At 35.6% G+C, this 13,501-nt stretch overlaps 7 protein-coding genes across 7 annotated transcripts; 4 read left to right on the top strand and 3 right to left on the bottom strand.

Annotated features, from left to right (window-relative positions):
• Positions 1 to 1,049: 1,049 nt before the first annotated feature.
• Positions 1,050 to 2,133, top strand: EV154DRAFT_499842 (RTA1 like protein-domain-containing protein). Its single transcript, XM_051600525.1, has one exon. The coding sequence runs from the start codon at positions 1,079 to 1,081 to the stop codon at positions 1,991 to 1,993; it is 915 nt and encodes a 304-aa protein (XP_051460405.1). The 5' UTR covers positions 1,050 to 1,078; the 3' UTR covers positions 1,994 to 2,133.
• Positions 2,134 to 2,863: 730 nt separating this feature from the next.
• On the top strand, positions 2,864 to 4,526 carry EV154DRAFT_119629 (regulator of chromosome condensation 1/beta-lactamase-inhibitor protein II). Its single transcript, XM_051593942.1, has 2 exons — positions 2,864 to 3,262; positions 3,327 to 4,526. Exons 1-2 carry the CDS (start codon positions 2,978 to 2,980, stop codon positions 4,338 to 4,340), a joined length of 1,299 nt encoding a protein of 432 aa, XP_051460404.1. The 5' UTR covers positions 2,864 to 2,977; the 3' UTR covers positions 4,341 to 4,526.
• On the bottom strand, positions 4,441 to 6,123 carry EV154DRAFT_499838 (Gtr1/RagA G protein conserved region-domain-containing protein). The gene is made up of 9 exons (XM_051600524.1): positions 6,099 to 6,123; positions 6,006 to 6,046; positions 5,885 to 5,947; positions 5,720 to 5,821; positions 5,399 to 5,652; positions 5,159 to 5,346; positions 4,966 to 5,108; positions 4,657 to 4,911; positions 4,441 to 4,604 (listed from the first exon to the last, which is right to left on the bottom strand). The coding sequence occupies exons 1-9, from the start codon at positions 6,102 to 6,104 to the stop codon at positions 4,466 to 4,468; spliced, it is 1,191 nt and encodes a 396-aa protein (XP_051460403.1). The 5' UTR covers positions 6,105 to 6,123; the 3' UTR covers positions 4,441 to 4,465.
• An 810-nt stretch (positions 6,124 to 6,933) lies between these two features.
• On the bottom strand, positions 6,934 to 7,632 carry EV154DRAFT_119597 (uncharacterized protein). Its single transcript, XM_051593941.1, has 2 exons — positions 7,319 to 7,632; positions 6,934 to 7,251 (listed from the first exon to the last, which is right to left on the bottom strand). Exons 1-2 carry the CDS (start codon positions 7,527 to 7,529, stop codon positions 7,043 to 7,045), a joined length of 420 nt encoding a protein of 139 aa, XP_051460402.1. The 5' UTR covers positions 7,530 to 7,632; the 3' UTR covers positions 6,934 to 7,042.
• Positions 7,633 to 7,825: 193 nt separating this feature from the next.
• EV154DRAFT_478777 (uncharacterized protein) lies at positions 7,826 to 10,094 on the top strand (the record flags this gene model as incomplete). The annotated part of the gene is made up of 3 exons (XM_051598205.1): positions 7,826 to 7,994; positions 8,052 to 8,981; positions 9,037 to 10,094. The coding sequence occupies 3 exons, from the start codon at positions 7,826 to 7,828 to the stop codon at positions 10,092 to 10,094; spliced, it is 2,157 nt and encodes a 718-aa protein (XP_051460401.1).
• A 106-nt stretch (positions 10,095 to 10,200) lies between these two features.
• On the top strand, positions 10,201 to 12,232 carry EV154DRAFT_499832 (uncharacterized protein). Its single transcript, XM_051600523.1, has 5 exons — positions 10,201 to 10,626; positions 10,678 to 10,783; positions 10,853 to 11,378; positions 11,450 to 11,869; positions 11,927 to 12,232. Exons 1-5 carry the CDS (start codon positions 10,258 to 10,260, stop codon positions 12,168 to 12,170), a joined length of 1,665 nt encoding a protein of 554 aa, XP_051460400.1. The 5' UTR covers positions 10,201 to 10,257; the 3' UTR covers positions 12,171 to 12,232.
• On the bottom strand, positions 12,232 to 13,424 carry EV154DRAFT_499826 (uncharacterized protein). Its single transcript, XM_051600522.1, has 5 exons — positions 13,194 to 13,424; positions 13,112 to 13,123; positions 13,009 to 13,060; positions 12,464 to 12,948; positions 12,232 to 12,389 (listed from the first exon to the last, which is right to left on the bottom strand). The coding sequence occupies exons 1-5, from the start codon at positions 13,290 to 13,292 to the stop codon at positions 12,303 to 12,305; spliced, it is 735 nt and encodes a 244-aa protein (XP_051460399.1). The 5' UTR covers positions 13,293 to 13,424; the 3' UTR covers positions 12,232 to 12,302.
• Positions 13,425 to 13,501: the final 77 nt, after the last annotated feature.

Below are 13,501 nucleotides of genomic sequence, written 5' to 3'. Positions count from 1 at the left end.
CTTCCAAGACTTTTACGAGTATTCCGAAAAACAGCCGAAAAACGTGGGGATTTTTGATAACATGCTACACTGCTTTTATAATAGACACAGCACTCGCTTATTGAAACTATCGCTTACACTCTTTCTAACTGTGGCGGTAAAACGTTTCTGCTCAATAGTTACTGATAACAACACTTCAAATATTTTTCTGATTTCCATACAGATTACAAGGAACTATGTTTTTCTAAATTATAAAGAAACTAATGAGGCTTTTGGGCTTATAAGAATGATACTTAGATAAATCAAGATAAAGTAATGCGTCAAAAACTGTTTATCGATTGAAGAATGAAAGAAAGTCTCAGGTATGCTATGTTACGATCACAGCTCTTAATCGGTTTACTACCCTTTTGATTTTTCGCATAGTCAAAGGATGCTTCAGATATTAGAACTTTCTCTAAAAATTAGTTTTATTACAACCATTTATTCAATAAACGAAAATAATCCCGCGTCAACAGGTGTTACTGTATACTATATTATTGTCTAGAAAGTTTATACACAAATCCAAGGTATGCCACAATGATTGTGTCTATTAAAAAGTGTGTAAATTCTGTCCCCAATTTCGACCAGATGAAAAGATACTTAAAATAGTTTTATAGGTTCAACCAATAAAATTCGCATGATACCGAAAGATGTCTGGATCTTCAGCCTTAAACAAACTTTTGATAATCCCCAAACTCTTGTAATGTGTCTATATTGCTACTCTTTAGAGACTTTTGATAAGCATCAATAGCAAATACTTGATAAATTGAAACTTAACATTTTTTTTTTTTTTTTTTTTTTTTTTTTTTTTTTTTTTTTTTTTTTTTTTTTTTTTTTTTTTTTCAAAATTAAGAAATTGTTTTCACGGATCTGGATCTGACAATTTTAAAATCCGGTTCCAAGACTTTCATAACAATAATCAGGGAGGGAAGAAGAAAGCCAAGATTCGATGCACGACTAATGTAACACAATTAGGACCTTAATCGTATATATACTGAGCCATTATAAGCTTTATAGTTTCTTTAGTCTCATACATATATTCTATTTACAAATAATTACCATGGATACAGAAACCGCTTCGACTTTAAGATTTTTCCATTATATTCCAAGTAAACCTCTTGGTATCGTTGGTCTAATCGTGTTCATAGTGATTGCGCTGTTCCTGTTCGTTCGTATTTTCCGATCCAAAAGTCGTCTGTTCTTGTATATCTTACCTTGTACCGCTGTTGCAGAATGTATTGGTTATCTCATTCGAGCCCTTTGTTCATCTGGTGAAACAACTATGGGCAAATACATCATCATGACCATGTTTTTATTATTGTCCCCAAATGCGTTAGCCTTAGTCAACTACAAAGCTTTAGGAGAAGTCATTAAACTATCAAACATCGAAAATGCGCCTTTTTACTTGCGACCCAAGTTTGTTACATGGTTTTTCTTTTCTAGTGACATATTTTCTTTCCTGTTGCAAGGATCGGGAGGTGGAATGCAAACAACTGCTGCTAATGCCGATTTAGGTAAACAAATTACTCTCGTAGGTCTTGCTATCCAGTTAGTCTTTTTCGCAGCTTTTATCCTCATTACCGTACATGTCCACCGTAGTCCCAAATACGACTATAGCATCGAAGGTCAACCCAACGCAAAAAGAAATATGATGAGATGTCTCTATATCACCCTTATTCTGTTATATGTCCGTTCTATTTACCGTATCGCTGAATATGCTACTGGCTATGATGGCGTCATTGCAAGAGCTGAATGGGCTTTCTATGTGTTTGATGGACTTGCAATTGCAATCAGTTTTGTTTTCTACAGTGTATTATTTATGGGCAACTATCTCCCCAAACGCAATGAAGTTAATGGCGGTGGACTTGTTAAAAGACTTTCTTCTGAATCCACAAGCGTAGATAACTTGACACATGTCGACAATGGATTTGAAATGCGCCAGACTAGAGACAAGTACTCTTCCAATAATGTGTAGATTTGACACCGTAAATACCATGTCAATTATATTTTGCTAGACTTTATCTATATAAATGCCTACTCCCTTATCTAACATATACTATATAAATACTTAAAAACCATTACAATAAATTCACAGAAATTTTTTTTTTAAAAAAACCCTGCTTGAAACTTACAAAGCTCACCATCTTTTTTTTTTATAGATGTAACACGCAGATATCAAAGTGGTTATCACAATCAATGTATAATCAAAGTAGGAAACCAAAATTAGTTTATACTTGCAGATACAGCACATTTCATATATCTTCGGGTTAAGTTTTTTACATCTTATTGAGTTTTAGAGGCTTCAATACAGCATTGCGAAAGCTGGCTAGTTACCTTATGGGAGAGAAGATTTTCTACGCTACACTAGTTTTTTTAATGGTATGAAAGCGGAATCTTATTTTTTTTTTGGGTCCATTATGAAAGTCGTTAACTTGTGCATTATAATGTTATAAATCTTGAACTATTGATAAAGAAGATAAACAGTTAAAAAATAATGAACTTTGGAAAGAGCAAGCCAAAATAAACACACGTAAGCGATCCTCATGATTTAAAAATAGATTCAATAAAGAGCTGCAGTACTTACAGCAACTTCGATGCATTAAAATGGTTGCGTCAATAATCATTTGGTATACTTCTTTATGGATTTACAGCAACTAGCTTATTGTTGACATATGTCTGGCTGTCAATAAGCTGAATTTAGCAACCAGTGCAACCATATGACGATTTAAGGTTCTTCGAAAAAAAAAAAAAAAAATAGGCGATTGGTCGTGACTTGCTTAAGATTAAAAAACTTTTAGTATTTTACTTAAACGAGTTCATTTTCGTCTCTCTTTCTCTTTTACGAGTAAATAAAAAAAAACCAAATAGAATGAGTAAGTTGTAGGTAAAAAGACAAAAAGCATTAGAAAATAACCAAAGCTTTGTCTTAGCCAACAAAAGACAAAACAGCGACGTTGAAATGGCAGATGCATCACCTTTGTCACCACCAATGAAGCGTGGACAAGCGCAAGAAGTTGCTCAAGTTAAAAGAGTTAAACATACAGCATTAAACAACATTGTGAAAGCACCTACCACGGTTGGTAAAGTTTTCGTTTTTGGAACCGGTGACACTGGTCAACTTGGTTTAGGTGATGTATTTTTGGAACGTAAGAAACCCATGCCTCTTAAGGCACTTGATGACGAGGATATCGTTGATGTTGTTTGTGGTGGTATGCATTCTATCGCCCTTACTAAGGAAGGAAAGGTAAAGGAACTTAGGATTTTAGAAAAAAAAAAAAATGAGCTAAAATATCAGACCATTTTTTTAGCTTTGGTCTTGGGGTTGTAACGATCAACGTGCTTTAGGAAGATCTGGAGACGAATATGTTCCTGGAAAGGTCGAGAATATGGACGATGTTAAGGTAGTAAAGGTGGCCTGTTGTGATTCCGTTACAATGGCACTTTCAGACGAGGGAAAGCTCTATTGTTGGGGTACTTATCGTTGTGCAGAAGGACCTCTTGGTTTCTCTCGCGATAAAGCTGTTCAAGATGTCCCCGCTTTGTTCGAGCCTTTTGCAAAGAAAGTCATTGTTGATATTGCTGCCGGTACTGATCATTGTTTGGCTTTAACAAAAGATGGACGTGTTTTTGTTTGGGGTAACGGTCAACAATTTCAATTGGGCCGTCGTATTATGGAACGTCATTTAATTAATGGTCTTCGTCCTGAAACTTTGAATTTAAAGAATATCAAGCTCATTGGAACTGGTTCTTATCATTCCTTAGCTGTTAATGCTGACGATTCAGTTCTTGTTTGGGGACTCAACAATTACCAACAATGTGGACTTGCAGATGAAAACAATGAACCTGCACCTCATGCCATTACGAAACCAACAGTCATTAAATCTCTTCAAGGAAAAGGAGCCATTAAATCAGTCGTAGCTGGTGAACATCACACTATTGTTTTAATGGAAAACGGAACTTTATATACTTTTGGTCGTGCTGATTCAAATCAGTTGGGTTTACCAACTGAACTCGTTAAGCAGTTGGAAACCCGTGAAGAAAATGGAGAAGCATCTTCCTTCAAGACCTGTGTGGGTATCCCTACTTTGGTACCCAATCTTACTGATGTCACAGAAATTGCCACTGGTACCAACCATGTCATTGCTACAACTGCATCCGGAAAGGCTTACACTTGGGGTTTTGGTGAATGCTATGCATTAGGTAATGGCTCCGGTAATGACGAAGCCACTCCTACCGAATTGACAGGACAAAAATTGGAAGGACACAAGGTTATCCGTGTTTCCGCTGGTGCTCAACATTCCATGATTCTTGCTACCCTCTAAACACCCCCCTCCCCCGTTTTTTCTTCTTCTCATCTACTATACATACAGCATCCTAATCCAATAGTCTCCAATCATTTATGTAAAATAAATAAAATTTCACGCTGTTTATATTAAATACTATTTTATTACTGTTGTTGGGTATTTCTTTTCCTTGAAAATTCAAAGACTTCGGTCACAGCTTCCTTAAAGCATTGGAAATTATAATCAATTAAACCATGCTTTTCAAAATTGTCTTGGCGCAAAAGACATATCAGTACCAAAAGTCTATTGTTATGTTAGTCTAACATTAGTGAAGTAATAAACCACATCCATTTACCTATTCACTTCTCTCATGTAAAGAACATCTCCATTATCTAACTTAATTAGACTTGATGCTTCAACGTCAGATGAGGAAGTGTGTTGCTGGTCTTGTTCTTGATGTTCCAATAATCGACGGTCAAGACTATCGGTATCAGGATTTAGCTGGCTGTCGTCGTCAAGAGAAACAGGTGTCTGCTGGCCATCTAAAGCGTCCCCAATATGATCAGGCGTTTGAACTAGTGACAAGTCGTTGGGACTATTACCCTGGGCACTTTTTTTTCATATATTAATACCACGTAAAGCGTTTTTGCATATATATCCTTACCCATATATGCATTCAACATCTATACACACATCAATCATATCAGAGCATAATTCGTATGATTGCATATCAACGGGAGAACTATCTGTTGCAATGTATATCTTGGTTAAAGTGTCAAACAAATAAGCTTTATCAATGCCCGAATTCTAGTTAATGTATGTCAGTATGCTAATTTCTAAAACCTGTAGCTCCTTACCGAACACAAAACATTAAGCAGATTTTCCAAAGTGGGTAATTCTCGAATTAACTTTTGAATAATCTTACTGAATGCTTCATAAATAGAATTATCATAAATGCTTGTAAGATAGTAAGTCAAATGAATATATTCCATTTGAGCATCAGCTAAAGCATCTCCCATTCTTTGTTGCACATCTCTTTGAGTATCTACAGATTATAAATCAATATTCTGAATGTTAGACATCTTCGTTTTGCATACCAATCTTGTAATCGTCAGATAAACCGTCTACTTTATGGATCAATACTTCAAAGGTGATACTAGGATTTACTGCATATGCACTAGTGACAGTTGTATATAATCTGTGCAAAGCTTCGTTATAATCATCTTGTGCGTCAATAACAAAAATCAATGCTCCTACAGTCCCAAAAATATCTTGAGGATCATATGCCATTTCGTCAAAGAAGTCGACTTGACCAGGGAAATCCCAAATTTGAAAATCAATGAAGGATCGACTACCAAAAGAAAAAAAAAAAATACGAGTTCAAAGGAATGTACTAAATGAACTGAGCTGTACTTTACGTAATATCTTCTTTTTGAATTTTTGTTGTACTTTCTAAGTATAATGTATCGTTTGGAGGCATCTTCCCAAACACAACACGTTGAATACTTGATTTTCCACTCCTGTAAATTATAATGATGAGTTAGTCAACTAGGGCGAGTGCTTTTTAACATTTTCTCACTCACCTTTGAAGTCCCATTAACAAAATACGAGGTTTGTCTGATAAGACTTGGTCATCAATGGTGTCACTATTAGGAACGTTAGCTTCTTTTTACAAAATCAGTACGAGATTATTGAGCTATTTACGTTGCAAAGTCAGAATCGTTGTTTGCACTTAGGTAATAGTCCTATTTTTACATGTTATTGAAACACGAATTCAAATGTGTCAGGCAAACTTACGTCCATGGTTGTTAATTTAAAAAAGAGACGGGAAACTTTAGACGTTTATTCATACACATTATTTAAAATTTGAACCAATGAAATCTAACGACTACCATCATTGGCTGAGACTTTTATCATCAATTTCATGCTTATTGTATTGTACAGTCTACAACGCTTCAAGGATTGCAGGAAGATTGTACAAGTATATATGCTAATAAGTGTCTGTTCTTGAACAATTAACATAGATGTTCTATATGCAAGATTTAGAGAGGTTGCCCAGTTACTTATATGACATAAACATGCCGGTGATTCTTTGTATTTATTGCAGATATTTGGCATATTGCAATATACATCTGGCAATGCTTATCTACCTTTTTTTAAATTATAATTACATATTTAACCGTTGCCTCTTTCTTGTTTTAGTTTTATAAAGTTCTTTATGAGGTCCTCTCAAGCTGATAAAAAAAAATTAACTTGTCCCAATATGTGCTTCTCTATTCTTAGATACAAAAGCTTATTACATTGTTAATCTAATTCATAATGCTACAACCAAAATGATTTGTTTATATAAGCTTTTAAGCCAATACATATTTTCAGGCCGATTCAAGTTTCCAGGTCGATACAAGTTTTGTCTGTGTGTAAAACAAGTGCAAACATGTTTATGTCAGGTAGACTGAATAGATTAGGAGCTTTTATCTTCTTATTAACAAGTAAAAAGTCATTATCTTATCATTATATTGGGCGTGCAATTTTAACAACTATGAAAAGAGAAAAATGCCATTATTTGGGATTAAATGCTATTTTATATTCAGATGTTACATAACATTCCTCTCTGCAAATCTTTTTTTCTCAATGTTCCTAAATAAACAGTTTGAATGCTAACAAGACAAATCTTGTTTATTTTTATTGTCTTAATACCAAATATGGCCTTGATTGTTTCTGGAGGAGATTTTATTGATATATCACAGTAATGAACTACTTTTTTGAATAAAGGATTGCACTCTTTCACAATCACAGGTATCATGAGCCAGTAACAGTTCTCTCAAACTAATGACTTCATTCTTTAGATTATTTACAATTATGTGTAGCGATTCATTTTGCAAACTTAAAATATCTGCTTGATCCACCATTTGTTGTTGTTCTTGCTTTTTTCTCTCTCTACATCGATAGGCTTTTTTGTTGTTGTTGTATGTTTTAGTAAAAAGCGGAATATTTAATGATGATAATAAATTTAGTACCAGCTAATCTATTCTTTTCTAAACTCTGTTTTCGCTTTTGTTTCTCTTCCGAGTAATAAACGTCTTTTTGCTCTTGGTGATTTAAATTTACGGGCTGTTCTTGCTGGTATGGATGGTACATAATTTTATGTGTGGAGGGCAAATAATGAGAAAAAACAATACGGAAAAAAAAGAGCAGAGAACCTCGGAGTAGTGAGTTTTTTCTAATCATTACATCATAGTTGTGTCTGTTTAGTACATGAAACAAATATTGGTTTTCCCTTTCTCCGTTAGTGGATGCACGGCCGCGTGTGGGTGGCCGTCACTGGCTGATAAAGGAGTCCGATATTAATATTAAAAAGCCGAGATTGTTTTTTTTGAAGGGCAATGGAGCACGTTGTAAGTGTCGATCCAAACTAAAAATATAGTTGTGCGACATGTTTAATTTGAAAGAAATTCTTTCTTTCTTCTCATCTCCTTTTTTTTCTTTTTCTTTCGTCATTACCTTCATTACCAAACACAATAAAAATGTTCCTGAGACCAAAGAGTTCAGTGCTAGGCGCACTGGGGTCTCTATTGACAGTATGCTTAATGTACCACATTTTGAATTTAAGTATCACCGAACAGTATACCCGGTATTTAGATTCAACAGAGATCACAAATTACACATTATTAGAAAATTTATTAAGGCCAACAGGTTCGTTTCTTTTTCTTCACTCATTAAAAGTTGCAATATACTAACTTGACAATCTAGACACTCTCGTTGCTCCGACTTCAATGTCAGATATTCACCTTTCATTACAACAACTAAAGCGATTAACAATCTTATCTAAACAACAAACAACAGCGATCGTTATCAAATACCAATCAACAGAAATATTACAACTACAATTAGACGCTATTTCGAAGCAGCAAAACTTCTTGACCCCTCAAAATATTCATATAGTTTGTGAGAGTGAAAAGGAAAAAGAAGAAATAGATGGATATAGTGTTACGGTGAATGGAAACAAGAACTGGTTCAATCATATCAAACCAGACGTGAAGTCTGATTTTTATATCGTTATTGACAACGGTGTGATCCCGGGCCACGGGTATTTCAACTTTGTTCTCGGCCTTTTAAATACACCATTATTTCATCATTCTCTTCTTGGCACAGAGCAAGAATTCACAAATATTTGCCAACAGGACCAAGCATACAGTGTTACATCGATTTCTGATATTTGGGTGTTAAGACGTGAATGGTTCAACACACTGGTCTCACAAGAATCAGACAACATCAGTGATGTGCTATCTTTACCTTCGATACTTTTACCGACAAGTGATAGTGATTATCAATTAAAGGGTAACACAGAAAACGCATGTATTAATGTCGACGGCGGTATATTGTTTTACAAAGATAAACAATCGGATGCATTGGATGAAATGATCTGTAACTTTGCAGCAAAGAATCTAGTCCATTTGGTGTCAACTAATGGTATCTCGTGTCATCATGATGCGGTAATTATTCATCATGATACCCAGGATTCGGATAGATTAGTGAGCAAGATATCACCACGCGTTGTCATTTATGAAGAGGCACATGATATGCCTACTTTTGAAAATACAACTGTCATTGCATTGCCCACAAAGGACATCCCGTTTGTATCTCCTTGGATCACTGATTTATCGGTTGCTACATTAGAACGTGAGTAAAAATGAGACTGGGATAATGATATGCGATCCTAACCTTTGTATCATAGAATGGCACACACCGCAAATCAACTTGATTGTGGAAGTAGGAGGTAAAAGATCAGACAAGGCAAAGAAACTCTTTAGTGGGCTGAAAAAAGCACATTATATGGGAGATAGAGTGGATTTATCTATTGTGATGGACGAAAAGAGCGACGAAAAGACCATCAAGACCGTTAATGGGTTCGAATGGAAGAAGGGAGTCAAGAATATTCGACACCGTATTTCTGGAGTACATCCGATGCAAATATTTGCAGAGGCCTGGTACCCTTCGAATGACCATGAGTATGCAGTCATGTTAGATGACCGTATTGAATTATCCAATTCCTTCTATATCTGGCTTAAATACAATGTATTGAAATACCGATACCAACAACAAACATCATCATCATTGTTATTTGGTATCAGTCTGTATTCACCACGTATTATAGATACCGATCCATCCGGACGCCAATTATTAATACCCGCAAAAGAACATTCCCCTTATTTAATGCAAGCTCCATGCAGTTTTGGTGGAGCGTTGTATTTCCCAGAACACTGGAGAGAATTTCATGATTATATTTCAGCAAGATTAACTGATCAAGCCACAGTGAAAAGAGGATCTGGTAAACTACATTTATTCAAGGATTCATTATTGACTGTAGCGAAATCCAACAAGTGGTTAAGCTCATGGCGCAAATATTTTGACGAAATGATTTATATGCGTGGATATGTCATGTTATATCCATCATTTGGGTCAAGTTATTCAACTGTTACATCCATCACCCGAAACAAGAAAAAGCAAGGGCTTTATGAATTAGCAGAAAAACTATACAATGTGCCTTCCACTGACATTGTGCGGGAACTACCTGATTTGGAGTTTTTACCAGTATTAGATTTACATGGAAAACAAGTGGATAAAACAGTATTAACTCAACGTGGTCATCAATTACAGCAAAAGTTTAGTGCTTGCGCACCAAATAAGAACAATAAACATGATCCATCGGATATGTTATGTCCTTTTAATCAATTGGTTCAAGTGCCAATTGATCAAACCTCAGTTCCAACAACCACAATTTATGTTGGCTGAGTTAATCCCCCGCCGACCCCCCGCCCCTCCCCTCATTATTACAGCTACCATCATCATCATTTATATATAAAATAAAAATCCTGCATATTAAAATTTCTCTTCTTCCTTTCTTTCTTCCTTTTTTTTTTTTTTTTTTTTTTTTTTTTTTTTTATATATACCGTCATGAAGGGATCGGACGAAGATCATCAAGAAAAGAATAAGCGACCCATCTTTTCAAAGTATGCAATAATACCACATACGACTCCTGTTGATAAAAACTTGATTGTAGAAAAAGCCAAATTTGAATCATCATCGGGATCCAATCTGCAACAATTACCAACTACAAGTATATCCACACCCACTGTTGTGCCTAACCATGAGCAAAAGGAAGAATCAACTACTAAATCTCCTCCTTTGACAACTTCCGTTACTTTACCCATGGTAGCTACAATTCAATCGTTAAGTGGTGCCTCTACTCCGGCTGCTTCCATGATTAGTGCCATGCCAAGTCAAAGTACACCTTTAATGCCAAAGCCAAAGCCAAAAGTTGAAGTAAGCAGTGAATTGATATAAATATGTTAATTTGTATTAACAGCGATACAGGATCGTCGTACTATCAAAAGAAAGAAAATGCCTCCCATGAGTGGCACTGCTACTCCTTCAGAGGTTTTTCATCGAAACTTGGTAGACGCTGTGTCTAATGTTGAAGGTTTGATACAGATTATATATAAAACAATGAAAAGGGGTATAAATAGATTACTAATTCTTTTTTTTCCAGACTCGGATGAAAATGAGCAATATGTTTATCCTTACAGTGGTAATAATACAGATACAACTTACCATGTGAATTCAACAGATACCATTCATCGCACAACATCTTCCCTTTATCGACCACAATCCACTCGCTCATTTATTAATATCCAGCAGGACTTATTATTGCCTGCAAAAAAGACTGGTTTTTTAGGTGAATTTTTAAGACCAATTCTGTTTAAAAACAAATCTGATTCCAGGGCTATTTTACAACAACAAAGAACAAGCAGTAGTGGTGATGAGCAACTGAACAACAGGCCTAAATTAAGAAACTATGTGATGGACCATCCTTTCAACAGCCAATCTAAACTAAACAGTAGTGGTGAATGGCTAGATAGTGGCAGCCCTCCTCATCATAGCAGAAGAAATACCAAAAAACTATATTCAAATTATCTTGTGGGTGATGGTGGCTATACCACTGATGATGAGGAAGCTCAACATTTACTATCACCTAGGAGATCACCAGAACGACATCGTAAATCATATAGTACATGGTATGTATTAAACAAATCAAGACTTTCATTATGGAAATACTTACTTATAAGCACTTTTCTTTGTTTACTAGCTCTCGTCTAATACGAAATTTTCTGATAACTGTTTTGGCTATTGTTGTTCTTTTAATGATCTGTATAGCTTATCTTGCAAAACCTCTTGTGGATTTGAATGTGGAGATGGGAAGGGTCTTGTCTTCTGATAAAGAGCTTATATTTGATCTTCATATCAACGCACTAAACTCAAATTTCTGGACCGTGCATGTGGCTGATGCTGATATCAGTGTATTCGCGTTTAGTCAGGTTGTACCTATGTTAAAGAGTGACGATCCAGATATTCGTGGTGTGGACCCTGCAGAGTATTTGGGTGGATTCTATCATTTCGATGAGCCTCTATCTTTTAGTACGTCATTCTATTCCAAAGAGCCTGTTACAGCCATTAGTCAAATCCGAATTAAATCCCCTGGTGCGGACAAGAGCGGAAATGAAAGATGGTAAGCCAACAAAAAAAGTGTTTTGCGCTTATATCTTGTTTCTAATAGCTTTAATAGGTCACGTATTATTCGTTACCCTTATGGCTTAGTTGTAAGAGGAGTCTTGAAGTATAAGCCTCTACCTTTTTTAAGCCCTCAAAGTGTTGCCATTTGTGATGTTGTACGTGTGGATCCGACCACTGGAAAGGTCTCTGAGGATCCAGACCAAGGTTTTTGCCTCAGCTATAATAGTTACCAAACTACACTCACCACCCCAATAATAACACTTGTAAATGATACCATTGATGCTCTTTCTCTTTAGCTTTTTCATCACTTAAACCCCACCCCTATTTTTTCCCCCCTTACCCTTTAATCAACTCCCCCCCCCCCCTTTTTGTAGTATAGAATAATAAATTTTTTTGCTTGTTTTTTATTTATTTATTCGTTTAAACATTTAAGCAGTTTTGGCAAATGCAATAGCACTGTACTCATTCTCATCGGGATCCCTGCCAACGGCTTGTGTCATAATAGCTACGGCATCCTAAATACATTTTGGTTTTTTTTTTAGGTAATGAATCTCGATTGATCAACAATATATATATATATATATCTTACCTTTACAAAGTTTGTGGATTTTCCGTGATTAATTGGGAAAACCCTGGAACCATCCAGTTCATACAAGTGATCATCGACATTTACAAAACAAACAAAATGATGGATAATACTGTCTTGTGAGGGAATCTTTGATTGTCCCTGACGAGCTGCAGAATCATGAATCTTAGCCAGCTCTTGACAAGTTTCCAAATACTCTCCTCTTTCTTCCGGTGACATATTACTTGTATCCTCGATAATTTTGGAGAATGGTCCAGGTCCAACTAAATGGGCGTTGTTGGCTAAAGAATGAAGCAATGCCATCATACCACAGGCATGGGTGATGGTTTGTTTAAAGTACATCAAATTGGGACTGATACTTTGCTCATGAATCTTCAAGTGTGCATCCTCTCGATCCCGGAATTGCAGATAGTTTTCTGTATCAGCGAATAAGAAAATAATAGCAGCAACTTGATTTGGGAGTTCGGCAATGGACTCCTCGTCAAATCCTATACGTCATGTTTTAATAATAAATCAACAACGGTCTCTTTCATATTTATCCATTTTACCCAGTATATCAATAAAACTCCATGTAGGATCAACGCCGTTCTCATGAATAATCTACTTGTTTTCTCAATATACATTATACATGTTTCTATTGTTAAAAGTTACCTTGTTCAGAACCTTGAAACAGCAGGACAGTTAGTACATTATTTGTAAGGGATAGTCGTCATAAAACCTATATAAAGCTTACATCAGGATTTGACTCTATAGGAATCCATATGGGTTTTGATTCTTTCAGCTGTTGAGACGGCTGGATGTCTTCGTTTAATAAGGTATCTTCTTTTGTCATTTTTTTTTTGAAGTAATTAGCGGGAAAAAGGAGAAAGGCAGGATTGATTTTTACTGATTTTATACGTAACCTTTATGACGTATTTCGGTCGGCCCATTTTTTATGGATCACGATCACAAAACATAAAACAGAATTACATTTTCTGTACAACAATTGTTTATCAAAACGTGAGAAAAGGCTCACTAGTCTAACTAGTGATATATAAGATG

This window comes from Mucor mucedo (assembly GCF_025094135.1).
Source record: "Mucor mucedo strain NRRL 3635 chromosome Unknown EV154scaffold_20, whole genome shotgun sequence".
In the NCBI taxonomy this organism is placed as follows: domain Eukaryota; kingdom Fungi; phylum Mucoromycota; class Mucoromycetes; order Mucorales; family Mucoraceae; genus Mucor; species Mucor mucedo.
Note: the sequence above shows the minus strand (reverse complement) of the source record. Positions and strands in the feature narration are given on the sequence as shown.